The 27,991-nt window shown below is 41.2% G+C and overlaps 1 protein-coding gene across 3 annotated transcripts; it reads right to left on the bottom strand.

The window, feature by feature from the left end:
* Positions 1–749: 749 nt before the first annotated feature.
* On the bottom strand, positions 750–27,991 carry LOC6647088 (Down syndrome cell adhesion molecule-like protein Dscam2). 3 transcript variants are annotated; one of them, XM_023178739.2, is made up of 33 exons: positions 27,912–27,991; positions 26,414–26,630; positions 21,525–21,779; positions 20,950–21,154; positions 17,449–17,591; positions 16,007–16,168; positions 15,541–15,690; positions 15,363–15,483; positions 14,082–14,199; positions 13,495–13,718; positions 11,780–11,907; positions 11,596–11,696; positions 11,199–11,403; positions 9,087–9,218; positions 8,853–9,002; positions 8,634–8,779; positions 8,418–8,553; positions 8,035–8,154; positions 7,723–7,875; positions 6,648–7,637; positions 6,430–6,573; positions 5,512–5,820; positions 5,180–5,335; positions 4,870–5,049; positions 4,429–4,803; positions 4,082–4,207; positions 3,289–3,604; positions 2,881–3,044; positions 2,517–2,765; positions 2,233–2,454; positions 1,977–2,172; positions 1,568–1,822; positions 750–1,348 (listed from the first exon to the last, which is right to left on the bottom strand). In XM_023178739.2, exons 3-33 carry the CDS (start codon positions 21,562–21,564, stop codon positions 1,297–1,299), a joined length of 6,168 nt encoding a protein of 2,055 aa, XP_023034507.1. In that variant the 5' UTR covers positions 21,565–21,779; positions 26,414–26,630; positions 27,912–27,991; the 3' UTR covers positions 750–1,296. The 3 variants fall into 3 exon arrangements, with proteins under 3 accessions (XP_023034507.1, XP_046865112.1, XP_023034508.1); XM_047009156.1 differs by having other exon boundaries at positions 1,289–1,408; XM_023178740.2 differs by lacking the exon at positions 750–1,348 and having other exon boundaries at positions 1,764–1,822; positions 1,968–2,172; positions 8,853–9,218.

Raw genomic sequence — 27,991 nt, 5'->3', positions numbered from 1 at the left:
TGTGTGTGTTTATGTTGTGTGTGTATTAGAGTGTGTCAAAGGCATCTTGCGGTCAAGTTTATCTAGTGAAATTGCAACCACAGTGCGGTGGCAACTTTCATCTCCAACTCCTGTGAGTGAGTTCAAACTTCAACTTCAACTGATTGTCTCGATGACATCGGTTCGTTCATCCTGGGACTTTCCTGGGGTTTGTCTATCAATGGCGACCGCTGGCTTGTGGTTAAGTTAGTCTGCAATACCATTCGATTGATTTGGTTTGCTCTCATTTGCTTGCATAAATATTTGCACAGTTGCCAGCAAAGAGGGAGATACATACAATATATAGAGTGGGACAGATAGAAAGGGAGGGTGGGAGGGAATGGCATTTGTGTTAGTTTAAGAGATGGAGATAAATTTGGTTTTAATGAAATTACCACGATTTGATTTTGTTTGTTTTTACACATCTTTTATTTAATTAATTTGCTGATATTTCAATTTCGGCTCGACGCACTCGTCTGCCAATACCATTCCATTCTATTTTTTTTTTTTTTTTTGTTAAATAAGTATTTATATTTACCTAAGGTAGCCCCATACAATTTTATTGTTGATTATCTATTTAATTAAATTCAATATTTATCATAATTGTTAAAAATAAATGCGGCAACAATCGAACGAAAAATTTGGTTTAAATGAAATTCCAAACCAATAAATAAAATAACTATACATACATATATATATATTTAGATCTCGAAAATGCGAGAGACTTTTTGCCTTTTCTCTAAGCCAATTGAGTGGGACACTTTCGTTTCAAGTTAATAAGTTGTAATAATATTCCATATAATACATCAACGAGCAATTCTGAACAATATAATTTATCACAACAAATTGAATTACATAGATATATCTATATTGTGTATACTTAAATGTGTACCTGTGTGTCTGTGTGTGTGTAATGTGTAAAGGCTAGAGCTATCAATAATTTTGCAAGTCCTTTTTGTTTTTGGTAGTCAGTTAGAGAGTTCTTAGTTATTTATAGCTAGATGTTGTAGTCTTTAGTTGGTTGCTTACTCTAGACTAGTTGTTTATTTTGTTTTTTTTTTTAGTTTGACTAAGATTTACACTTAATAATGAACAACACATTTATGTTTATTCGTAAGGTTGAGTTTATGCTCTGGTTAAATGCCTATAAATGCCACAATTTCAAAGGACACACAGATTAAATATCTCTGTATGCGAGTATCTCTTAAATCTCTATCTATTTCTCAGTGTGTGGGTGTGTGTGTGTGTAGTCTGTGTTTAGAATGCCATTTATATGGATTACACGTGTATGGTGTATTCATGGCGCTCCTGCTCCTTCTTCTCGTGATACCTAGAGGTCGGTCGCAGGCTGGTTAGTTAATTTGCGGTTCAAGTTCGGGGTAGATAGACGCTACACAAGCATGCAACACAAGCAACAGTCAAGCACGAAATAGGGAAAGGGATCGTTAGCCAAACAAAAGCCCACTCACACACCCATCATCGCATTTATTTTTGGTGAGTGTATGAGTGTATGCATGTATTTAACTGTGATTGTTTCAATTGGTTTTACCTTGCCAACAGTGAGGTTAATTCATCGCGATCAATTTTGGCCAATTGCGCCTCGCTGGTATTCTCCATGACGCGCTGCACCTCCAGATCCAGGGCATCCTGATCACTAAATTCGCGTGCATCGTGAAAACCGGTGGGCGGACGAAAACCGCCATTTAAATCAGTGTCTCCGCCGCCGACGCCGTTGCCACCAGTCATGGCAGCTATTGAAGCGGCCAATGAGGCAGCAGTTTCCGCTTCAACCTCACTGTCTAAGCTGTGAAGAGATCATTGGCAAGGTCATCAATTTCCATTCATATTTGCACAATTACACCGCATGCTCAACTATTTTCTTGCTAATTTTCTAATTGTTTTTTTTTCTTTTTAATGAATCTGATTTGGATTGGTTAGGGTTTAGGTACCTGAACTACCTGTTGCTACTACCAGGGCACTTTCGCCGCTCCAACGTGTGATTGCTCGGCTGAGCCGTGTGTTTGCGACTCCGTTGCCCAGAGCTGCGCTTCTCCATGCCCATGTTCAGGTGACGTGGCGTATTCAGTCGTCGCTCGGGGGCCGGAGAGCCCTGATCATTGTTGGACTCGGTGCTCGAGTCGGGCCGGAACATATCTGCAAGATAGCAGGGATTGGGTGCGATCAAACGCCCATAAGCCCGTGCAGCATACGAACCTACGACAGCGCGTCCATCATTGCTGCGTGAGGATTTGCAAGGAACTCTATAGGTGGGCATATTAGAGAACTCGGTACTTGGACTAATGCTGGTGTCTGATTCGGATTCGGCTACAACTCCAGCATTGCTGTTCTTTGAGCTCCGGGTCCCAGCAGACTTCTTGGAGTGACCCGCCTGTGAGCCAGCCACAATTGTCATTGATTTGCTCAGCGTGGACTCATCTAAAGACGGACGAGATGCATGTTGTCGTTGCTTTTATTCGACATGGAAGGACACCACTCACCGTCCGTGTTGTAATAGCGCTGCTTGTGCCAACTGGACTTGCTCTTGACATGCCCAAAGCCCGAAGTGGGCAACAAAGGATAGGCAGTGGCATTTAGATTCTCGCCCTCTGGATGCCCGAATGTCTTGAACTGCATCGTATAGTCAAGAGGTGTCTGGGCAGCCACGGCACGTGTAGGCGTCTTGGCTGGTGCCCCAGTTCGTCCGCCATTCACGCTAAATGTAGCATATGGCGAAATCTCGTACATTTCTGATTCGGTCACGAAAACCCAAATGGAAAGCCAAGAATGTGGTCGTTTAATTGCCACCAAACATCAAGTGTAACACGCCAACACGTGCTAGGATATTAAGAATGTCTTGCTTACCCGATTCATTGCCCTTATCCACGGTTTTCACTGGAGAAGCGCTATAAACTTGCTGATTCCTTCTATTCTCATGATCCTCTTTGAATTCACCGGGCAGGGTGCGGGACTCATAACCTTCTGCCATGGGACCACAAAGCGCACGACGATGTTTGATAGTCAAGGCGCTAAGAAAAAAATAAAGGGGGGAAAACAGTTTCTAGGTGAGCAAATATCCACTTTCTGGTTTACTCTTTGATGTGAGTGAGAGGTGGCTGTGGGCTTTAGTTAATTAAGGCTCAATTAACATTCACAGGCCATCACTGTGGCAACAACCCATCGACGAAACCCACAAAGCAATTTTCAACTCAAGTACTAATTCAATTCCCTTTTCCATTAACAAAAGGCCCACCCTCGCCAAAGGAAACTTACATCGTTATGATGGCCATTGTGATTATGACAAGGACAATTAATGTCGCTAACCAATCACCGTTGGTTGGATTTGTTGAGTTTATCAGATTGTTCATCAAATCGTTTTCCGAGGGGAATACAGGAGGCGGTGGTATGGTGATGCCATCAATGCTCGTTGTGCTGAAATGATAATGCTCGGTCGTTTTGCCCGCATCATTGGTGGCAGAGATGCGCAGTTGGTACCATTTGGCTGGCAGAAAGTCGCAGAATATTAAATTTTTACGATTTTCCTCAGCATTCGAAATATCCGATGTGACAACTGTCCAACGTATGTCGCCTGGGAGACAAGAGCCAAAACGAAATGGCCATCAGCAAATGGCAAAATATATACAATGCAAAAATGTGTAAATACAAAATGAAAAACAATTCAGAGACAGACAGGGAGTAAGAGAGAGACAAAGAGAGAGAGAGAGAGATACTGATTGCAAACAAAAAAAAGAGTACGAGGAAATTGTATATTATACGCCACGTTGAACGCGACATCAAGTTGATAAATATTTATATATGGCAATGTCTGCAGATTGGTCAGTTAATTGAAAACAAAAATAATTGTATTAACTGTATTTAATTAATATTAACAAACAAGCTACTGAAAATATTCATTAAAGTGTGTGAATACTCTAACCTAAATATAAACCAAATGTAAATGAAATTTCATAAAACATGCTCTAAGCCCATTTTATAGAAAGGGTAAAAAAAGGATAAATTAGTGCATGAGTGAATGGACAATATCCGTTTAGTAATTTCGACTTACCCAGAGGTCGATGCTCTATGGAGAAATGATGAATATCGCAGCCGCCATTCTGCCACGATGACAGCTTCAAATTCACACATGTCGCATTGGTGGCAATTAGTTCATTACCATTTGGCGCCTGGGAGGCTGCATTTCGAATCGAAATTTGCAAGTGGCGATGGCCATGTGAGGGTGGAAAATGGGAGAAATGGAAAATGTGAAATGTAGAGCATAGACATTCAGCATGTCACTTCAGTAGAGTGGCTTTTGTGGTGAAACTGGTCGATTGAAAGATTGGTCAATTGATCGACACGCACACTCATACACACACACATTTCTCTCTCTATATACATTGAAACTTAACGTACCTTTGCCTTTGGTCCAGACATTAATTTCCTCACTGGCCACACCAGAGCCAACCATATTGTGAGCGGACATTTTTATAATGTACTGATTTCCGCACTTCAGTCCTGTAATCGTGTAAGCGTTGTTCTCTGGCAGTAGCTCGGTTAGCGACCAACTTTCGCCCGCCGTATGATACGAGATGCTGTAGCCCTGCAACGGGGCACCGCCATCGTCTGGCGCATCCCAACTGACACGTATGCTGTCAGCGGAAGCGTATTGCACAATGATTTGTGGGGCAGCTGGCGGCTTCATGGCAATCACCTGATATTGGATTTCGTCATTGCCAAAGAGATTGTTCGCCGTGCACGTGTAATTTCCGGAGAGGCTTCCTTCGACGCCTATCAAAGAAAATTGATAAATGCAAATACTAACTAATTTCGAAATTCGAAATGCGATTAACTTACGGTGTATCTTCAAATTACCCTCATTGGTCACCTCGTAAAAGGGACTAAAGGTCACGGGTCGATCACGGGTTAGCCAGCGAGCACGAGGCGTGGGATTGCCCACTGCCTTGCATTCCAGGAGCAGACTAGTGCCCACTGCTTTTCGCACCAATTGACCAAACGAGGCTATGCGAGCAGGTGCTAAAGAGTGCCAAATATACATATACATACATATTTATAATTGCAAAAATGAAAATGTTGCGGTTGCCGCTTAAATGACGAATTTTAATTAAGGCATAAATTCGCATCTAGTGCGATTTTAGATACGAACCTCGGGTATTGGTGGCCTGGGCAACCACAGAAGTGGGCTCACCCTCACCCACTGAGGTTGATGCCGATACCCAGAACTCGTACATTTGATTCTCGGCCAGACTGCGTGCCTCGAATGTCACTGGATAGCCATTCTCATCCACACGCACCATGTGGGCTGAATCCAGCCAACCAGCCAAAAAGAGAGCAAACATACACAAGCATGGGAAAAGCATGGAAAAGCAGAGGAAGGTAGGCAAACAAACAAATCGAATACATAGATGAATGTCAGTTGGTCCTTTGGGGAGCCCAAAGGCGGCTCCACTACTGTCATTTCAATTCGGTTTCACTCACTTTTGGCCTGACCCTTGCGGCCCGCCTCCCGCGCATACACCGTATAATGCGAAATGATGCCGTTGCGATTTTTCGGCGTCAGCCATGAAATTAAAATCGAATCAGCAGTCAGGGCAGCGGCCTTTATGGCAGACGGAGCATCGGGCACATCGTCGTCGGTTTGGCAATATAACGGCTGACTGGCCAGGCCATCGCCGCTGGCCGTATAGGCCAGAACGCGCACAGAATAGTTGCTGGCCTTGTGTAGCGTATGCAGATAGGTCTCCAGATTTGAGGTTCGTTTGATTTCTAGCTTGGCTGGAAAGTCAACTATATTATAGAAGTAAAGAGAAGGCAATAAAGATGATATAGATTAATAATTTGGGAAACGGCTCCGGGTTTAAAAATTCACAAAAAATCTTATTAAGTTTAAAGAAAAGCTAATTAAATGATGTCATTTGAAGTGCATCTAATCCATTTGTCGCACATACAAGTTTACAAATTGATGCCTTGCATAGAATGTACGAGTTCACATAAATATTTTGATATTCATTGCAAGTTTATTACGTTATTGATTTGATAAGGGTTAAGTCAGTGCCAAAATCAACAAAACTTATCCCCGGCCTGGTCCTGGGCTGGGAATCATTGAACTCTGTGGCAAAACCAATAAAGTCGGCAACAAACTCCACTGCATTACATTGCCTTCTTGCTTATCCCGAACACATCCCGGATACATATCTATGGCATTGCTGTTTGCACAGAGCTCTTCCACTCGGCGCAATATCAACAAAATCAGCGTCATAAAGTGCAAACTGCCAACCGCAAAATCTCAATCGATACACAATTTCACTCACTCCCACAGATAGAGAGAGGGGGAGAGAGAGTCGGGTGGGTGGTGGAGTGAAGTGGTCTAGGATCTGGGTAAATGCATATACTCACTTTGATGCACAATCGGGCGATATAAAATTTTATAGCCCTGTATGATACCGCCATGGAATTGCAGCGGCGGTTCTTGCCATGAAATCTTCAGGCTTTGCGATGACAACGGCGTACAATTGACATTCTGGGGTGCAGCCTCTGGGACTGTAAGGTAAAGTTAAAGTAGATGCGAAATGCGATACGGTTGAGGTTTGCCTTTGCCTTCAACTTGAACTTACCTCCCTCGGCGGTGGTGCCAAAGATGGCCGCACTCCACGGTCCAGAGCCAAAGCTGTTGATGGCCCGCACAGTTACCGCATAGCGGGTGTACTTACGCAGACTCCGCAAAGTGGCCTTGGTGGTGGCCCAGCCACTAACGATTACCGACTTCAGTGAGTTGTTGACGACGCTAATGTAGTTGATGTTCTGTTTCTCTTCGCTGCAGTTGACGGTGTAGCCAATTAGCTCGCCATTCCACGACTCTCGGGGTGGAATCTGCCAGGTGACAATCAACTCGCTTTCGCCTCCCGTCTGCACTTGCACATTGGCCGGGGCCTCGGTGGGCGCCTCCTCCTGTGTCTTGAGAACGATTGCCTCGGTGTAGGAGCTGCGCTCAATCTCGTTGATGGCTTGCATGCGAATGAGGAATGTTGTGGCTGGCGTAAGACCTGCCACTATGGCACTCTCTCTCAAATCACTGTCATAGCTGCGACTAATGCTTGTCGACGGCAGACTCACATTGATGACATTCATGCCGCTCCAGTTGCCGCCAGCTGCTCCAAGGGATGCGTGTGATTGCAGATATTTCAGGGCCTGATATTGAACAAGATAGCTTAGTACTGGTGAATTGCCATCAAAGGGACGCCGCCAGCTAAGTTTGACGGTGCGAGAGCCGACTTCAAAGATCTCCAAATTGGATGGTGTGTCGGGACGTTCTTGTACGGCAAGATAAATGATTTGTTCCGCCCGGCCATATGGGTTCTCGGCTATGCAACGATAAACGCCCGAATCATGACGGTCCGAATGGGCCACGGTCAACTGGGAGTCCACCCCCTTCTCGGTCTTCATCTCGGCAATGCTAAAACGAAAGTTATTCAAATCGATGCGTCCGTTATTGTGAGTCCAGCCAATTGTGATTGGCTCATCGCCTTTGGCCTGGCAGTCCAGGGTAACAGGATCATTCCGACGTGAACTAATATTGCGTGCAGGTTGCTCAAAGCGGGCAGGTTCTGCATTCAAAGTAAGCAAATATAATGGACAAGGGAATGAATACACATGGAATTGTCTTTTGATTGAGTTTCTGCTGCCAATTACCATTAACATTGATGCGTATTATCTTCTTGAGACCGACTCCTATTTCATTTGTGGCCTGGCACATGTAATAACCCTCATCGTTATCAGTGGCAAGGTTCAGCAATAGCGAGTGATTACGCATGCTCAATGCCTTAAAGTCCTTGGAGGTTTTGCCTGTATGCAAAGGCACATTGAAATCAGAATGCGCTAATTAATAAAGCCAACACGGAGAGGAGGGCAAAAGCAAAGGACTCTAAGCTATCAAATTTTAATGAACTCCTTCTCCTGCTACTCCTCTTCCAGCTGAAGGGAATTGTGATTGGCAAAACCTACCTTGTCCCTTGAACCAGGTAATGGCTGGAATTGGATATCCTTCCGCCTCACAATTTATCGATATTGTATTGCCCAGCATAATGGCCGTGTCCATAGGCTCGTAGCTCCAACGTGGGGCCACTGAAACGTGACCGGGTGAAGGCGTAACGCGAACAAACGAACGAACAAAACGAAACGAAACGAAACGGAATAAACAAAAGTAAACAACAACAAAATTAACAACTTTGTGTAGGTATGTAGGTTGGCTCGAAAAAGGGCAAACTCTGAGCTCAACTGGCGCACAAATCCTGTGTGATTTATTTTCGTGAAACAGCATCAGCAGTGAGACGCTTCAATAGACATCTGTACCCCTATATATTCATTCAGGCCCCAAACTCACTCACCTCGCACTTGCAACTCTGCCGTGTAGTTCACCTTGGCAGCCGCATTGCTGGCATAGCAGGTGTATTTCCCACTGTGCCTCGAACTGATATCCTTAAACACCAACAGCGAATAGAATTCCTCTTTCTTTTCCGTAATCTTGTAAATTGAAAGAGGAAAACAAAAACACACAAGCAATGCACAAGAAACTTTTCGCAGCTCGATATCTTGAGACTTACCTGCAAACTGCTGGATATGGTGCTCTCATCCTTTTTCCAGCTAAAGTAGATGGGCATGTCGCCGGAGGACACTGCACAGGTGATTTGGGCGCGACCACCCTCTTGTAGATTCTTAGGAAACTTGAAGGCCTCAATGACAGGCGGACCTGATGAGCGATTAGCCCAGACACACATTAATGGATCAACAAAGAAGGGTGCGGCAATTGCGGGTTAACTTACTGTTCACATTCAGTTGCATGTCGCGTCTCGCCTCCTCACCCGCCCGACTCCGCACAATGCACGTGTAGATGCCTTGATCCCGACTTGGCTCCACATTCTTGATGACAAGATGTCCGCCCTCGAGCACTGTGGCCAACTCGTAGTGCATGCCTGACGATAATAAGACATGGTAGAAATGCACCAAATCCTTCTCCCATTCTCTCCCCTCCCCCTTCTTAATGCAATTTGTCTTACTTGTTGTCAATTCCTGATGCGCCTTCTCCCATCTAATTTGTTCGATTGGATAGCCGGCAAATGGACAATGGACAGTTATATCCTCGCCGGCAACAGCTTTAATCGGTCCAATGGCTCGCACATACGGTGGTCCTGTAAAATTATATGCAATGAAGTGAAATTGTTGAATTTATTAAATTAGTTGCAAAATGCAATTAGGCAGAACAGAGACTACTACATAAGTACTGTATACTCGTATGTATGTATGCATGTATATGTACGCTGTCCGAATGCCGAATAATTCCAATTATATTCATTTAGCACACATGTGACGTTAATGCATAAAATGCATCCTCTACACTCACAGTTAGTATGTGTGTGTGTGTGTGTGTGTGTGTTCACTTTTAGTGCTGCTAATGCAACTCATTTCATTCGCAAATGCGTTGCATAAATTGCAATATTCATAATTAAACAGACGTCCCTTTGCTGGCGGCAAACAATGATGACGTTCAATGAAAGCCATCATCCAATGTTGGTGTTGACGATGGCCACAATGCCAATGATGATGATAATCATCATCATCATCAACATCATTATGATATTTCACTGTGAGAGTCATCCCTTTGGGCGTGGCAAGCAAAATTGCTTTGTGGTCAGGGCATTTTCAAATTATCTTAGACACATAAAGTAGAATAATCTTCTTCTTTTTTTGCCTGTGGTGAAACTCCATTTCTATATTGGACATTTAGGTTTTTGAATTTATAAGAAATTGCTTATCGACTGATATTAATCAAAGCAATTAATAAAGAATCATTAAATCATGGTAAGCAATTAATGAAAACTAATTTGAATTTTATATAAATACATACTTAGCAGTCAGCATGGGTAATATTAACCCCTTAAGTCTAAAAATGCACATTAAACTCATCTATTAAATCATATTCAACTAATTGCTAATTGGATTTCACACACTTGGTTTAAATAATCAAGTCCAAGGACTGATCAAAACTAATTTGATTTATAATTTGTTTTTAGAATAGAATACAATACAAAACAAAAACCGACATTCTGGGTAAACAACATCATCATTCATCATCAATATGTCCATTTAAATATTAAGTATACGCACAATACGCGCCAACACACACACACACACACACACACGTACAAAACGGGCACGACACATTTATTATTCGAGACGAAGTTGAGGCATATTCCTTCATCAATCATGTGGCATACAGGGCGTATGATTTATAAATGTCACAAACACACATAGATACACATTCACTTATGCATTATTAACACATTAAGATTGTGAATGTGCAAAACTGCTTAAAATGCTAAAAAGTTGGAATTCCTGCCAAGAAATTGAGCTGGTCGCATCCTCCTGTCTACCTCCCTATGACCTCCCTCTTTGCCTCCTGTTTACATTACAGTTATTTACAGTTTATGCTGCTTGAATGTGACAGTGATTATCCTGTGCTGGGCCAGATGCCAGCTAAAGCTACGGGCCAAGCAATTCACACACTCTTTATATGTATGTATGTAGGGACGTGAAGCAGCTTGTTAGCAGGAGCCAAAGCCGCATGGCATCAATGGATTGGCGGCATGTGATTGGAATGGTGGCAGCATATCGTCAAGAGATTTTCTTTTGGCGCGCAACGAAGCATTTTCTGCTGAATGGCGGAGTTATTTTGCTCCTTCTCACACACTCACACACACTCACACATACAGCTTTATATATTGCTTTACTTTTTTCCTCTTCCTTCCTATCGGCATCTTTGCCTCTCTCTTTTATTTGCATTGTCGTTGCCGTGGCAGCATTTCCAATCAATGCCGCTTCCGCTGCTGCTGCGACTCCTGCTGTTGCTGTTACTGATAATTCTACTTTGTTTGGGCCAGTAACAAAATTCATGGCTCAATGTTGGCAGCGTCTTTTGTGCTTTACATTGTTTGCCACACACAAAAAAAAAAAAAAAAGAAAAGAAAACGAAAGTCTTTGATATGTGCCAACACAATGATGGACAGCATTAAGGAGTTCAACATTTGTAAACCCCAGATACAGATGTGAGTGTGTGGATGGCCTGGATCGTAGCACTCGTAATTGATTTTGCAAGCAATTTATCAACTTACCATAAACATTTAACCTGGACGAATGCTGTACACTGCCCATCGAATTACTGGCCACACACTTGTAGAGGCCACCATCGTCCGGACGCACATGTGAGATATTTAAATGGCTTATCACATCGCCAGACATGTCGACAAATTGCCCAATTGCAAATCGATGATGCAGCGAGACATCCATAATGGGCTGGGAGTCCAAAAGCCAGGCAAACTGTAAACGAGAAGTGGCCCAAGAAAATCAATATGATGCCAATACACAAGGACTATCCATAATTTGTGAGCTTAATCAGCAAATTGAGAATGCAATGTGCAATGTTTGTGTGTGTGTGTGTGTGAGTGTCATAATAATGCATAAAGTCTATGAAATATTTCAAAGTGAGTGCAACTTTTTGGCTTTACTTACTTGCGGTGGCGGAGAGCCGCTGGCAGAGCACTTAAGCGATATTAATGGTCCCGGACGCACGTTCTGCTCAATGAAGGTGTAAATCAATTCGGGCACAGTGTCTAGCAAAAGCGAATGGAAGAGACAAGGCAAAGCCGATTTTGCTTCTGATAAATTATTTATATGGAGGTGTCTGTTAACTTACCGCCCAGCTTCAGTTCGGCCATGGCCTGTGCACTGGCTCGCTGATTCTCGACAAGACATTGATAGACACCGCGGTCGCGTCGTCCCACATTCTGTACCAGCAACGAACTCTTCGACAGAAAGCGTATGCTATACAAAACAAAAAGTGTTAAAAATTTCTCATCCAAACTTTTGTCTCGCTCTCTCTCACAAAAAAATGTACAAAGGGGAAAAAACAGAAATTGACAACGTTGCACAAAAATTCGAGCAAAGACTCACAGCAATATGCCATTAACTCACACCAGTTTGTAAACTCGTGAATGTGTGTGTATCTCTTGGTATAGATGTGTTGTTGTTCTGTGTATGTGTGTGTGTGTGTGTGTGTGTCTGCTGCCGGCCTTTTGTTCATTCAAGCGAAATTTGTTATTTATTTTATTAGCATAAGCATAAAAATTTCTGCTTGATTTGTAATGCTGATTTGCTTGCTCTCTTTCCTATCCGACTTCTCTCTATCATACACTTATCCCAACAGCAATAGCAACAGCAGCAGCTGGCCAATACGAAATTCACACAGATATGCTTAGAAATATGTGTCTGTGTGTGTGTGTGTTTGTGAGAGATGTTTGTTTGTTGGTTTTCCAAGGCTCAGTTTGACCAGTCAGTTTGTTTGCCAGCTGCCGTACAAATTTCCCCATAATGTGGCTGTGCGTGCAAATTTTCGTTTGCCTTCGCCTTTAGTTCAGGGGCAGCAAAGAGTATTATGCTGATTTCATGTAATTGCATTAAATTATCAAGATGTGTCCAACCCGTTGAAGCGAAAATATGCACAAAAGCAAAGGGAAGGACCACTGAAGCTGTAGGCAACCAGAAGCTGGTAAAGATTTACATAAGATATGCCTAACACACACACAGACACAGACACACACACACACTTACCTACCCATATAGAATGGGCCCTGTATACACTTGAAAGTATTTACCATATATGTAAGTACGTATGTATATTTAAGTGGATGGCTGTTTGAGTTACGAGGCCTTATCATTAAGTTTTGCAAATGCAACGCATTTCACATGCTTTCTAATTTACCAGCCGCTTTATGCATATCTCACAAATGATGTAATTTTCCATTAGCCACTTGATATGAGACTGCCCTGAAAAGTATGCTAAGGATTTAGTGGCAACAATCTCGCAAAAGTCAAGCAATCAGAAACGTTCGGCATTGCCTTGTTAAACGATGGAAAAACATTGCAAAGCTTTTAAACAATCAACCAACGAGATTGTCAGAAAGTTGCTAAAATAATAAACTCGACAGAGAGAAATGTGAAAAATAACCAAATAAATGAACTGGCATATATATATATACATGAACTCGTTGAGAGCGGCCAAGTAAATGTATGTGTGTGTGAGTGCAGGAGTCAGTCGCTCGTTGCCAGCAATATTCATCAATAATAATAATAATAATAACCATAAAAACCTTTTTCTATAGTGAAAAATGCCCTAACAACAGGCAGGGAAACAGGAGAAATGAAAAAGTAAAACTGCAGTAGCAATAACAAAAATCTATAGTGAATATTTTTTCGGCAACATTTTTTGTGCAAAACTGGCAAGCTGATAAAAATCGAAAACGGGCTATACAATGTTGCCATGTTGCATGGTTGCACGGTTGTATATGTTGGATTGCATGTTGCCCTCATTCTGTCTTTCTCTCTCCCTCTCTCTGGGCACATTGTACTTACTTATCCCTGCCAGTGGCTAGTGCATGATTCTCTTGCAGCGGTTTTCCATTGTGCAGCCAGTCGATGGCATCGATCGCTGAACCCGTTGTTGTACAATTGAAAATTGCCGTTCCGCCCGAATTGACAATTTGAACTTGCGGCAATATATGCACAGACACATACGAATTGACATTGAGGCGTATTTCGATGCGCTGCTCGCCAAACTGATTCGACGCCTGGCAAATCTGCAAATAGAGCAAACGTTTGAGATACAGACAGAAAGAGTGGAAGTGGGAGTGGGAGTAGGAGTTGTGAAGGGCCTTTGTTAAGCCACATAAAGCAGACGAAATCAATCAGCACTGTCATATATCATGCAATGCATAGCTAGGATAACCACACAACAAAACAAAATCTAGGAAAAAAAACCCAAAGCCGAAACGAAACGAAAAGAATTATATACAATATTTGAATGCCATATAGAGTAGAGGGCAAACTAGTTACTGGTTGAATGGCAGACAGATCGACTGACAGACGGACAAATAGACTGACTGACTGGCTGATGAGCAGGCACTTGGCCTGTCAGCATTGGGTTTTATTTAGGTACTTACCCACTTGCCCGCATCGCGTTCGTCAGCATTTTTGATGAGCAACAACGTTCGTGAAAGTATCACACGCTGTGATGAGGGTATGGGATATAGAGCCGCCGAATCGGAAACACGATACCAGCTGTAATTTATAGAATGTTAAACCAAACTCTGAAAAACTTTTCGTATTGTTTCATTTCGTATATTCAAAGCAGCACACTGATTGCCTCCTAAAAACTAAATCTAAATGCTATTAAAGGCATTCACACAGACCCAGACCTAGACCCAGACACACAAGCCACACATTCAATCACTACCAAGCTCATCTCACTCTCAGACCATGAAATCAATAGAGGAGAATAAAATAGGCACTAAATTCGCGCCAAATCTTGATTGGCCATTCTAGCCACGTAAGCTCAGACACGGTAGGCTCACGCATAAATTTTGTACTAAGAACACAAACAGAAAACGAAAAATTATCGCATTTCTCTCCCATTCATGGTAATCATAATAAGCCACGGGGGCCGAGATGATTCTGGCATGCCTCACATCGTTGTAAAATATCTCGAATATTTACCCCTCGATTCTTACTCGGTGCTTCAACATGGGAAACACACAAAAAAAGAAAATGTATAAGGCAAAAGAGGGAAAAGTTTTGCGCTCTTTGCATGTTTTGTCGTCTGCTGTCGGTCTGTTTTGTGTGTGTGTGTTTGTGTGTGGTAGCGGGAAGGACGAGGGTTATCCTGCCAAGTAACTTCAAGTGTTTAGAACTGCATGAAATTTTAATAAGCCTGGCTAAGTGAAACAGTCGGTTAAATTATGTTACCCCCAGAGTAGAAGCAAGGGCAAGGCTTCTCTTTAGCTGTTTGTTATTTTGTTAATTAGTTGTGAAGGCTTGACATCATGTTACTTGATATGTTTGTTTTATTGACGGTTTCTTTTGTCTGTTTTGAGCTATTGGCTTTTTCGAAGTGTTTACCTCATTGTAAGCCAATCCATGAACTAGTTTGACACTTTTTTTCCCTTTTGGAGAGTGTGGCCAAGTAAACAGAATGATTAAGTTACTTGTCTGGTCTTTTATTAGTTTGTTTATCGTCTATTAGCACGGGGCTAATGTGTGTGGGCCATCAAAAGTCACCTAATTAGTTCTACACAGTCACAACACTAATGTAGCCCCTCATGGGTAATAAGAAAACATTTAAATGCACTTAAGTGCTGTCTATAAATGAGCAAATTACCAAGCTGGCCAAGCATACCGAGACTATATAGACACTCGTAAATGGCAGAAGTTTCTTTATTACTCACGTGAATATGGGAAATGGATTTCCTTGAATATTGCAAGGAAGATGCACATCATTTCCACGCTCAACTTGGATTTCCATTACGGGTTTCTGTGTGGTACGCGGTGCCAAATTTTTGCTTAGCTCTGCAAAAGATTCACAAATAGAACTAGAGAGAACTTAAATTTTAAATTCAACATTACCTTTGATTTGTAGCGTTACCGCATCGCTGCGTTGACGTTCACCATTCAATGTATTTGTTACCAGACAGCTAAATTTCATCAAACCATCCTCGGAACGCACAGAACGGATGTATAGATCACCGGAGGCAGCTAGCACCACATAGCGACCCGCTGCAACGAAATCGTAACTCGTAATTCATAAAATTGCAATAGCAGCAACAATGTGTCGACAACAGCAGCAGCAGCCAACACAAAAAGTAAAACGAAATCAAAGCATTTGCTGCACACGTTGCGTATACGTAACAATTTCCAATAAATGTCAACCCCGGACCAGAGTCCCATTCGCACACACACACACAAAGCATGGGCACACATAAATTTCAGCAGCAGATAAACACACCACACACGCAGGAGAAGGCGAATATCCTTTCTCTGTCTGTCTCTCTGTCCATCTTTGTATATAAGCAAAAAATGTGGCAACACTCACCCACATCCGACAGATCCGGCAGTAGTATCTCCTCACCACGATGCCAACTGGCCACGCGCACATAGGGACGTACATATTCCGGTATGGCGCACTTAATCAACGCCGAATTTCCCAAATAGACTTCAGTGTTTTCCACGTGCACATGGAATTGACGACGGACCACTAGGGAAAGTAGCAGCAGCAGTCACAGTCACAGAAAACAGAGAAACAGAAACCAGAGCAAGACAGTTCGTTATATATACGATATATGTATCTATATAAATGTATATCTATCTGTGGGGGATATGTGAAAAGGGAATAAAAGTCAACAAACGTTGACTGTCTGCCCGCTGGCGTAAACTGCGCATACAGATGAACGCATAAAACGCTTTCCGACAGCATTTCGGTCCACCATCCTGGCGGGGGCAATAAACGTGGCACAACAATGCAAAAATGGCAGCAGTTTAAATGAATGAAATTGCTTGAAATTACATGCAAAACGGAAGTTGAAGAGCAGACAAAACGGCTACAAAAACCGAAAAAAAGAAAGAAACAAACGCGAAAATTCAAAAATAAAAATGGTGAGAAAACCCAATGACTACTACATCAGACCCATGAAGAGGCAGAGAGAGAGAGAGGGAGAAGAAGTAAAAAAAAAAGGGTAGACAAAATGATACACAGGGAAAATGCAAAGTGTAAATATTGAATGAGATTTTAAGCGACTATCATGCATCGTTGGCCCTGCCTGAATGCCAGAAGCTCTGAGGCCTGATTGTGTGGCTATGCAAATGAAATCAACGTTGACAGGAATGGTTCAACTCTTTTCGAGGTCAACGGTTAAGGGGTAAAGTCAATAAAGAGACTGAGCTCTTACTCTCTCCATCCATCCATCCATCCATCTATCTCTCTGCTTTTTCTCTCTTTATAGCAATGCTCTTAAGATGATTAATTTAATTAAATGCAGAAAATACTCCAAGCGAAAATGAAAAGAAGAGAAAAAGTCATTTTGTTCATGTCAACAAGCGCTCAATCTCAACTCCAAGCCACAGTGTGGGCCACGATAAATGGATGGATGGATGGATGGTGGGGTAAAAGGAGATAGGTATAAATGATGTATGGGCAGAAATCAAAAAAATAAAAAACTAGAGCACAGTTGACATACACAAAATCGTAAAGCACGTCAAAAATGGATGGATGCCTGGCAAAAGGCAAACGCAGCAGCGGCAACATCCTCTCTTGGAACGTGCACAGCTTCAAAAATGTTGTCAACATAATGCGCTGAGCTTTTACCAGCACTCCAAGCCCCATCCAAACGTCGACCCGCCCCATGGGCAACTCAGCAGCAGCAGCAGCGGTTTGCTGTGCATGTTAATGCTAGTGATGGCCCACCCATCACCCATTACCCATTACCCATTACCCATCTAGGATAGTCCGATAGCTACTTTAGTCTACTTTACGCTTACCTGCTTGCACCTGCACATTCCGACTCAATATGGTGCCCGCCTCGTTGCTGGCCCGGCATCGGTAGGTGGCTTCATGCACATCCGTGCGATAATATTGCGCCAAAAATGGTGGGAAGTGCAATGTGCCATTGCCAGATATTTTTCTAGAAAAACAGAAAAACACACACACATATACATACATACATACATAAACAGACACATAATAGAACAGCCGCAAAATGCAATATTTTAGTGGGTAAAAGTCTTGGGGGGGTTTTTCTCTTGTGTTATTTATTTATTTATTTACATTGAGACCCAAAATGGAATGGAGTAAAACAGAGTCGGGGAGAGAAATTTGTTGCGCCAAAGCGTCCAAAAATGGCAGCCACTTTGCTGGCAAGCATTTTTATGGTACTACTATATGGAGCGAAAAGTGTAAATTTACATAAAAATGCAATAAACGTAATGCTCTGCGATACGTTGTAAGTGTGGTATACACAATATATATCCACATACATATATATATATAACTATATGCACTATATCTAATATATAAGTACCTAAGTGAAATGCAACGGCCTAAGCCTCTGTTGGTTGGTTGCTTGCAACAAAAGATACAAAAAGCTGCTTTGGGCTAACAAGCAAAATGCTTCGTTCTTTTACAAGCACTTCACTTGGCAAATGTTGAATTTCTGTTGAAAGGATGATTTCTTTTAACTATTTGGAAAAAACTAAATGTAGTAGGTACTTCAAAGTTATCACTTGAGAACGATAAAAAGAAGTCTTACCAAGGTTACAATTTTCAACATTTTTATTTTATTTTCTATATGATATTTTAATGATTAAAGAAATAATTAAGTTTCAAAAACAATTTTGACTGATTTTGTTGATGAGATTACTTGTCCTGAATTACATTTCGCTTCATTAATTTTTGTATTTTTGGTTGCATTTCGTAATTAAAAGAAAATTATCTCAAAGAAAATTATCTTGAGAGAAAAAGAGCTTGTTAACATTTTCATAAACCCATGACATCGTATGGATAATTGAAAGAGAATCTCAAGTTTCACAAATTGTAAGCAAAATTAATAAATCCTTAGTGAATTCTTAATGAAAATGGAAAACTTTTCCATAAATGACATATATTGATTTTGGTTTAGAGTGACTCTTGGAACATTTTGTGTATAGTAAATCAATTTCAATGAATGTCGTATGCAAGATTTGCTTTAATACTTTTGATTAGCTTGGGGGGCTTAGCAAGCAAAGGCAAACATATCAAGTGGCCATCACATAACTCATGCAAACCACATCAACTTCAACTCCAGTTGCAGTTGCAGCACAACAGAAACAACAACAACAATAATGGCAGCAGCAATACAACTCCACATCAACTGTCCGCTAATCATCTGAGTTGCGCCAAGCTAACAAGCTACCAGTCGACTACTACGACAACGTTGCGGATGAAGTTGAGGACAAAAGCAACAACGACTAAAACGACTGCCATTTGCTGCTGCTGCTGCTGTTGTTGTTGTTGCAGCCACATCAAAAAAACTTCATCAAGCGTTGTTTTTCAAAAAAAAAACGAAATGTTTAAGTGCCAGCAATTTGTTTACGTCTATTGCGTTCGCATAGAGTTGAGGAGGAGCCCACAGGATGCTTAGAATGAAACCCAGAATTCACTGTACTCTATAGAGCAGACTGTGATGTTGACGTCGACAACGGCGACGGGCAGATAAGTGCACGTCCCATATTCACGTCACTTGAACTCAACTATGCTCTTTAGCAGCTTAAAATAAATTTTGTTTTGCTTCTATGCAATGCTCTCTGTTCGCGTCCGAAATTTTATTTTCCTTTCCTTTCCTTTTTTTTTGGAGTTTAAACATACCAACTCTCTCACACACACACACACACACACAGAAATACAAACAGTGTGTGTGCGATCACGTATTTCGAATGACATTTCATTTTGCAAAACATAAAAATTCTTTTAGTAAATTTTGTTGCCATATTGCGATGAGAGTTTATACAATTTTATATGCATATTTATTTTTAGCTCATGCTCTATGAAAAGTTCACTTTATACATGTACAATATATGTACATATATATATATATACTTTTTTACGATTTATTTTGGCATTCGCTTGATTTACCCTATTGAAATCCATATGGTTATAGAGTATGTTGAGTCTAGTCAAATGTTTATAGAAAAAAACATTTTAAATTCTTAAACATTTGGATCTTAAATAAATTGAAAATATATCTTGAAACTGCTAAGACTTGGTGAACTTGAAGAAATTAAATTGATTTTAGGGATTGTTGTTAAGTCAAAAACTTGATTTTTAATTAGAGTAGACAAATTTTTAGCCAAATTTAGAGAGCCTTTGCCAATAATATAAGTGTAATAAGCCTTAGAAATTAAATCTAGGCTCTGTTTTGGTTTTGGTTTATATTTTCTGCCCTTTGTAAATCTTTTTTGCTTAATATGAGGTATTTTGTAGTCTATAAACCAAATATTTTATAACTGTCTATTATTTTGCTTTATTTGGAACTCTTTAGGCTAATCCGCTTAAGAACCGCCATGGCAATGATATGAAAAGCAATTTATTGGCAAAATCAACAAACGAACCGTATGCGAAACTCTAATCAAAACAAGCAACCGCATATAAAAATGTGTTAATTGAGTTGGGTTATCGCTAATGGATGAAGGCAACAAATAACCACAAAATATACAATGATTTCTGATAGATGGACCAGAGAGATTCGCCTGCATATGAATACATATAAGTATATGTGAATAGTGTATGTGTGTGGGATTAAAATACTTGTCTGGATTAATGCTAGACTGAATGGCGATCCACACAGACAAGAGTATATATACAGAAATGTTTCTATATATGCATTTAAGTTGTCAGCTGGCATTAACATGACAACACAGCATTTTTTTAATATTTTAAATGTTAACAAAAGGGCAGACAGGGGAATCACAATGATGATGATGATGATGATGATGATGATGATGATGAAGGGAGAGCAGGTCCTGTCCTGACAGGCACTCTGCTGATATATGTTGCTGCTTCAGTGCTGCCGACTGCCAACCACGCATTACTTTCATATAATTTCTTTGGCCTTTTCAAACATTGCCTTTTGTTGGCAGGCTCTTTACCAACAAGAACAAAAGCAAAAAAGAAAAACCAAAAAAAAAAACAAAAGAAAAGTATTATGAAAAGAAACCTTTCATTTTGTGTGGTTGTTGTTGGCAATAGACTTGCCTCATGGGGCAACATTGATTTTCACAGCTCTATGTATGTCTGTGCCTTATTTCCATGTGAGCTGACTAAATGTATTGCAACAATGTTAATTAAAACCACTTGGAAAATAACTTGAATTTTAGCCGCACAAGTCGAAGCCGCAACAATGTGACTTCGCCTGGCACAGGAAGCCAGTTATTGCAACAGGAGCAGCGACACCCGCTTATTATTACCCATACGCATAGGTTGAAGCGGTTGCAGACCGCAAAACTTACCTCAGTCCTGGCACTTGTGTTGCCAGCGTGCCATCGCGTAACACCCAGGACACGACTGGCGGCGGATTCCCATGTGCTGTGCAGCTAACCTGTGCCCCACTATCGTTCCCAAAGAATAGACGCGGAGAGGGTTCCAGCAGAAATGTGGGTACACGTAAGCCGCTTGTGGCCAGAACGTACCAAGGGGCCAACACCAGCAGGAGCACTAAGGAGAGAAAGAGAAAGAACGAGAGGGTGCGAGAGGGTGAGGTAATTGTAACCAGTTAATTACCAGCATTGTTATTGTTTAGTTTGCTTAAAACTTTAATGCAGTTGCAGCTCCTGGCTATTGTCTCTCAGTCTGCCGTCGGTGTATGTGTGTGTATGTGTGTGTGTGTGTGGGTGGGTGGGTGTGCGGGGAGTGTGTGCGTCAAGTGTAGAAGTCATAAATGCGGTTAATTTGGATTCGGTTTCATTCGCATGCCGCAAGCATGCACTTGATTCGCATTTAGGCAGCACTTGACTGCGTTGCAGTAACTCTTACGTTCCTCTTCGGCTTAGCTATACATTTGGTTTTGTTTTTTACTGGTACTCACCTATTTTGGCCTGGTTTACTATGTGCTTGACTAAATCCATTCCGTTGCATGTGTTGATGTTTGCTTAAATGTGTAGGAGAATTTAATTGAGGCAAATTTTCACTGGTTTTGTCTTTATGCTGTTTGTATTGTTTATTTTTGGTCCTGGGATCAGTCCACACATGAACCTCGCCTGGCCTTTTGTTTGCTTCTCTACAAATATTTCAAAAACTTCCGCCGTTGTCCTTGTTGTTGGGAAAACATCTATGTATGTACCTGTGCATGGAGTATGAAAATCAAAAGTTCATTTACATATGTTTTGTTCAACATGTTTATATTCTCTGGCAAATAGTTTATTTGTTAGTAAAACATTCTTGTTTCTGCCTGGCACAAAACTTCAAGTTTTAATTTAAAGTGCAATGCAAAAATTTATATAAACTAATTATAATATTTAAATGTTGTCAGTGACCAATTAAAGTGGTTAGAGTAAACCAATTTTCTCATACTCATGTTGGTATTTGAAATTGAAAAAGATTGTCCATAGTCTTTTGAAATAAAAGATCTTAAATAAACACAATTTAAAATCAAAATGTCACTACTCAAAATAATGTAGGTAAGAATAAAGATTCCTTAAAATGCATTCGAACATTGTATCTGAAAATCTTCAAAACGTTTTCGAATCATATCAAGTTAAATACAAATCTCTAACTATTTATGCCAAGTTCAAATGATTCTCAGGGATGTGAGGAATCCGTATGAGTCGTTGCTAACAATAGCAAACAACTTTTACACACACACACACCCACCCATACACACACCCATTCACCCCATACGCACACATACAAATCGTTCGTTTGCATTTGCTGTAGAACTCTTGGGTAAATACATTTAACGAGTATTTATGAGGGAGCATACGAAATGAATGACTTTTGCCATCATTAAATTTTATTTTGGTATGCCAAAGCCTCGACAACAATGAAGAAGACATAAACATGTTTTCAGGTCGAGCACTTGGTCTCGTAGGAGGGCGTAGTGGGTAGTGGAATGGATCTTTGGAGTTCAACAGCCCAGCAGCATGAACAGTTTGTTAGAATCCTTTTTACAAATTTTTTCGGTGCTCCTTGGGCCCCGGCCAGGCACTTAGCTTAGCGACTAAATAAACATCATCATGACACCCATTAACAGTATTGGGCAAGGATGGGTAGGAGGATGTGAGGGTCACACTCTGGAGTTCTTCTTCTTTTTTTCAATGTTTGCAACTTGACACCTTTTCATCAAAGGGGCCATATGTGAAGCGTTTCTCGCCTCTCACCCTTATTGCTTTGCTCACTCTGTCAGTGTGTGTGTGTGTGTGTGTTTGCATTTAATTGAGAATTTAAAATGATTTGTTTATTTTTGCAGCATCTTTTGTTGAACAATTTGCCACGAGCGTTTCACTTCTTTACTCAGCACTTGGACGGCGTCACATAGTATACGATATATAAAAGTGAGTAGGATGTTTCCGCCTGCCATGTGTGGGTGGGTATGTCAGTGTGTGTGTGTGTGTGAGAGGGTCTATGTGTGTGAACGTACGTGTAGGTCTGTTTGCCTTTCATTTTTAATGAGTTTTTATTTTCCACGCTTTTGTGTGTCGCTCTTTGGCCCGTCTAACTGTCTGGCTTTGGCTTCATTTGCTGCTCTGTTAAGCGGAGAGGAGCAATGAGAGGACTCCAGGCAACCCGTGACAAAGGGGGGGATACAGTCCGTTGTCAGGATATACAACGTCGCTTACTTTGTCTTGTGTTTGGTGTCATAACTTCTAACTGCCAGCAAATTTGACACTAAATGTGTGACAACGCTTTAGATGCTTATGTCTCTGCGGTTTCTAAGTGAGTAACTGAGAGACCGACTGGCTGGGAGACTGAGTAAAATGGTTGTTGATGATGTGTTACTACATATAATAACTGGGAAAAAAAAAACAAAAGTTTCTTGTGATAATCTCTAGCTTTGCGGCTACGAAAACTTTTGTATATTACATCTAAATCCGCAATTTCTGTAGCAGATCCTATTTTGAAATAGCGTGACAAGGGATTGTGGAATTCACATGGTCAAGTCTCAACGAAGACTTTTGGGTTCAGCTTTAAGAAATTTGGCAACTTGCAAGGTAAAAGAAAAATTTTAATTCAAGTTTAATTTTCCTTTTTGGAAAGGTTCTTCGTAATGTAGCCAATTTCAGCAGGGCAATCATTTGTGGTCAGTGACTGCACAAAAAAAGGAAAACAGATGGGAAAAAAAGGGTGAAGAAGAAGCAATACTCAATTTAGATGTGTGTGTTGCTATCAAGCACTGTGGCTACTACCCCTTGTCTTTGCATTTGCTGTATGCACCTTGAGCACACAAGTGGGTTTTGTGTTCTGAGGTTGGTTTTTGTTTCGGTGTGAAAGGCTTTAAGTGCTGCCAACGCCACAACAAACAGCAACAGCAGCAATAGAAACAACAGCAACAACAGCAGCAACAGAGGCCTTCATGTGTTTCAAAGGCAACCAAGCGTAAATGTTGGTAATGGGCGTGGCTGAGGCTAAACGTTGTTGCATCCGCCGAAGGGCCACGCCTCCATCCGGTGAGCTGGTGATGGTGTGAGGCAAGAGCATAGGGCGTCAAGCAATAATTTTTCTTGCTTTTGAGTCGAGCTGTTGAATCGTTTTAATGCTCGTCACCTGGGATGTTTGTTTGGTTCCTTTCTCTTGTGTACTGGTTTGGTGTTCTCTTCTTCTTGTTCTCCTTCTGTTCGTTTAGTGCTCTGTTGCTACATCCTTTTTTCCACTGGGCAAAATGCAAAATGTGTTGCATACCCGAAGGCGGATGTGTTTGCGTTTAGCGTCGCTTGACAGCTTGGCAATTTATGTGCTCAACTTCCTGCCAGCGACGAACAAATTTAAAGGCAACTTTAAACAGTATTCCAGCCCAGTCCAGCCCAGCCCACAGTGCATGCACCCGGCAATTTCCTGCCCGTGTCACCCACTTCTAGCCCAGGGCTCGAGCCTAATGTGAAATGCCTCAAACAATAGATCCATTTGCACTTCGCATTTCGACTGAAGTGCAACTCTTTTGGCTCACAATAGCTCGGGGTCTCGCAAGCCAAAGAGCATCCGTGGCGGATGGATATGGAACAATGGACCTGGTCTAGCTGTGGCTTGGCCAGGGCGAGTGGCAAAAACGGAAATTCAAAGGCGACGAGCCACCTAATAACATTTTCCATCCTCTCAGCACCATCCTTGCGTGTCCTACAACTGTTTGGCCACCTTTTATATTACATCAATTCGGGCACAACAATTGTCTAAAAATGAAAAAAATATGCCAAAGCAACAAAATGTAATGGTCGCGCATATTTTTCCTCGACTTTCTATTGTTGCCATTGCAATGGTCCGCAACGCGGCAAAGGCAGCCTGTTAGGGGGAAAACATCGTTTCACGATGCTGCATTGTCACATTGACTAACCCTCCAGTCGGGGCTGGCATTTTATCTTTGTTCAGTGCTCGGCCCTCGGGCGTTTCTGAGAGGGCCTTTGTTTAGTTGTTGCTGTTGTGGCCGTTGCCGTTGCCGTTGCCGATGCCGCTGCCAATGCTGTTGCGGTGAAGTCTTGTTATTATTATTATGAATAAAGTTGACTTTAGTGTCTTGTGTTGACAACAACAACGAAGACGATGATGATAATGATGATGCTGGGTATGATGACAATGATGGTCGCTCCGGTGTCTAACAAACAAATTTAATTGGTACGAGTGCTATGAGCAAACTATGCAAAAGGTCCTTAAAATTACTTTATGCTCTGCCAGATGAAATTGCTCGATGACAAAGATATAAAGGTGTTAATGAACCCAAAAGTAATTTCGAAATAAATTCAACATTTTTCAGCAACTTTTTATGTGGTTTTAGTAAGTAAAATTTAATTAAGCAGCCTTAATGACAGAACTAACAAGATTGAAAGAAAACTAATGGAACAAACCCAAAATATGTTTTTTTTTCGTTCATTAAAATTGGAAATACATAATCGAAGTTATTAAAATAAAGATTTCATCTATTATTTTAAAGCGAATTGTTGTAGAAGCTGCTTAAATAAACAAAATGAACATGATTAGTCCAATGTTTATACGATTCAACTAAAATTTAAAGGGTTGTCTTACAAGGTAAGTACCTAAGGTTATATGCAGCGATCTATGATATGATATAAATATATAAATCGCCTATGAACTATCTCGAGTAATTGGTATATCATTAATCTAGATAACCTTGGCCACTTTCCTTGTTAGTGAGAAACAAAAATAACTTAAATGGAAATAACTTTGTTGCCTTAGATTCGTCATTCTTGATTGAATAAAAAATTAGATAAATATTTTATTGCTTTTCACTGAACACATAGTTTCATTCAGATATTTTGGCAATTTCATTGCACTTGCTTTGATTTCTTTCACTAACTGTCTGCTTCCCCCCGCCCTCACGTTTCTTATCGTTGGCTTAACATTCGATTGGCAATCGGTGTACACTGTACACAAACATTTTCATAGATTAAATTTTAATAACCCACAGCTGCTGAAGCAATACGAATGCCAATGGCAAAGCAAACGGCTATGCAACCTTTCTCTGGCTTATCACCGGATTGAATGCATAATTCAACAGTTTTGCGAATACCACAAAATAAAAGAAAAAAGGAAAGGCAGAAAACAAAAGACAAAACATACGAATGCCATCGAGATGTATGTAGAGGCAAAAACCAAATATAAGTGGAAACCATTGAGATTTGGCAATTTGTGCAAAGAAAAAGCTTAGCAAGCAAAAACTCGGAACTCAATTTGGTTAAACCAAACATAAGGAACAAACAAATATCGGTAGAAGTTGCAAAATGAAAATTGCAAATCATTCAGTGAAATTACCTCGTTATCTTTGGCCACAGGACGCGACACAGCGGCGTTGCTGGAACTGAATCCTTTGCCAGCTAACAGTTACATTGAGTTGTCTGCCATAGAATTGTGATTTTATTATTTTTGGCAGATTGCCCGTGCTCACACACAGAGTCACTCACACACACACACACGGTCACTGGTACACTAAAACTTCTAAAAAGTCACACATATGTTGGCAGCTAACATCCTGGAATTGGTATAAAAACCATGGCATATTTAGTGGTTGCATTCAACAATTGCCAAAAGGTGGCTAGCAAAAAAATAAACGACCTAAGCACGGACGGCTGAAAAGGAAGGAAGAAAGAAAAATAGTTGCGGCCATAAATTATACGCAGTGCATAGACGTGAAATTTTTATGGACTGTGACTAGTCTTCCTTTGCCATTCCCTTTCCTCCGTAATGCCATACGTTTATTTTTTTTTTTTCTTCTTTTTATTCCCCACATTGTCCTGTTTGCCATTGTTGCCGCAATTTTATCACACTTTGATAATCGCATGGCAAATGCTTTACTTTCATGTCAGAGCGCTGACAGGGCCAGGGCCATTCGATTCAATTTGCTGCTGGTTGCCCGGTGTCCCCTCCCCCCACCCATCAGGACTCAGTTGCCGGAGTGCTCAATAAATTTTCACAAAAAAAACGTCGCTTATCGCTTATGTTGCTAAAATTTTGCATTTTCCGTTCTGGTTTTTTTCTTTTACCAAGCGTTGGCCTTTTCAAAATTGATATTTCACACAGTTTCGTTCTTTTTTTTTTTGTCCCAAAAACCTTTTCACACTTTTTCCATTAGCCATCACTTTGCTGGCCTGTTTAGCGCTCAAATTATTTCACCTTTTATTCAATTTACTTTATCCACACACAGCGAAGTGTGTGGATGTGTGTTCAGCTTCCGGTTCCGCTTCCGAAAGGAAGGAGCTTGTGTGTGTGTGTTGGGGGAGGGGATGGTCGATGGTCTGAAGGGTTCGTTTATGCTACGGGCCAGGGCAAATCCACTTTTGTTACATTTTTTATGAACACATTGGTGCGGACAAATAACCCGTAAAGTCAGTAAAATCCACGATAAAACCAAACACACACACACACTCACTCATGTAGGGAAACGCGTTCATTCACTTGTGTGTGTTGGGGAGGCTAAATGTCAGCAAACAAAATTGTATTGCATAGTTTTAGGCAGCGCTGAGGACACAACGTAACATTGATATCCCTTTAGGCACACGGTCATACACAACACTCACACACACATGCAATAGCCACTAACACACTCACACACACACACACACACATCCAATGATGGGGTCGTCCCTTTACATTCCCCGAGGCGATGGCCCCAGCATCCATTAATGGTTTTTCCATTAAATCCCCAAATAGTGCCTAACACACTCACACACACACAGGCACATCAACTATCACTCGAATATAAAAACGTGTGTGTATGAGTGTGCCTAAGTATGTATTAGAATGCTTAACTAACACTAATACACTCTGGCCATAGGCGTTCGGCACTGACAACAATTTTTTGCAATTTCGTCCGCTTAACACGTCCAAACAGTT

This window comes from Drosophila willistoni, chromosome 3R (assembly GCF_018902025.1).
Source record: "Drosophila willistoni isolate 14030-0811.24 chromosome 3R, UCI_dwil_1.1, whole genome shotgun sequence".
Lineage (NCBI taxonomy): Eukaryota > Metazoa > Arthropoda > Insecta > Diptera > Drosophilidae > Drosophila > Drosophila willistoni.
The sequence above is the reverse complement of the archived record's forward strand: the minus strand, read 5'-3'. Positions and strand labels throughout refer to the sequence as shown.

Excerpts from the sequence above, each read along its gene's own strand:
- LOC6647088 (XM_023178739.2), bottom strand. The coding sequence starts at position 21,564 with ATGGATTTAGTCAAGCACATAGTAAACCAGGCCAAAATAG. Across the intron at positions 3,605-4,081 it reads CATAGAGCATCGACCTCTGG|GCGACATACGTTGGACAGTT; the intron begins GTAAGTCGAAAT and ends CTTGTCTCCCAG. Across the intron at positions 2,173-2,232 it reads TGATGGACGCGCTGTCGTAG|ATATGTTCCGGCCCGACTCG; the intron begins GTTCGTATGCTG and ends GCTATCTTGCAG.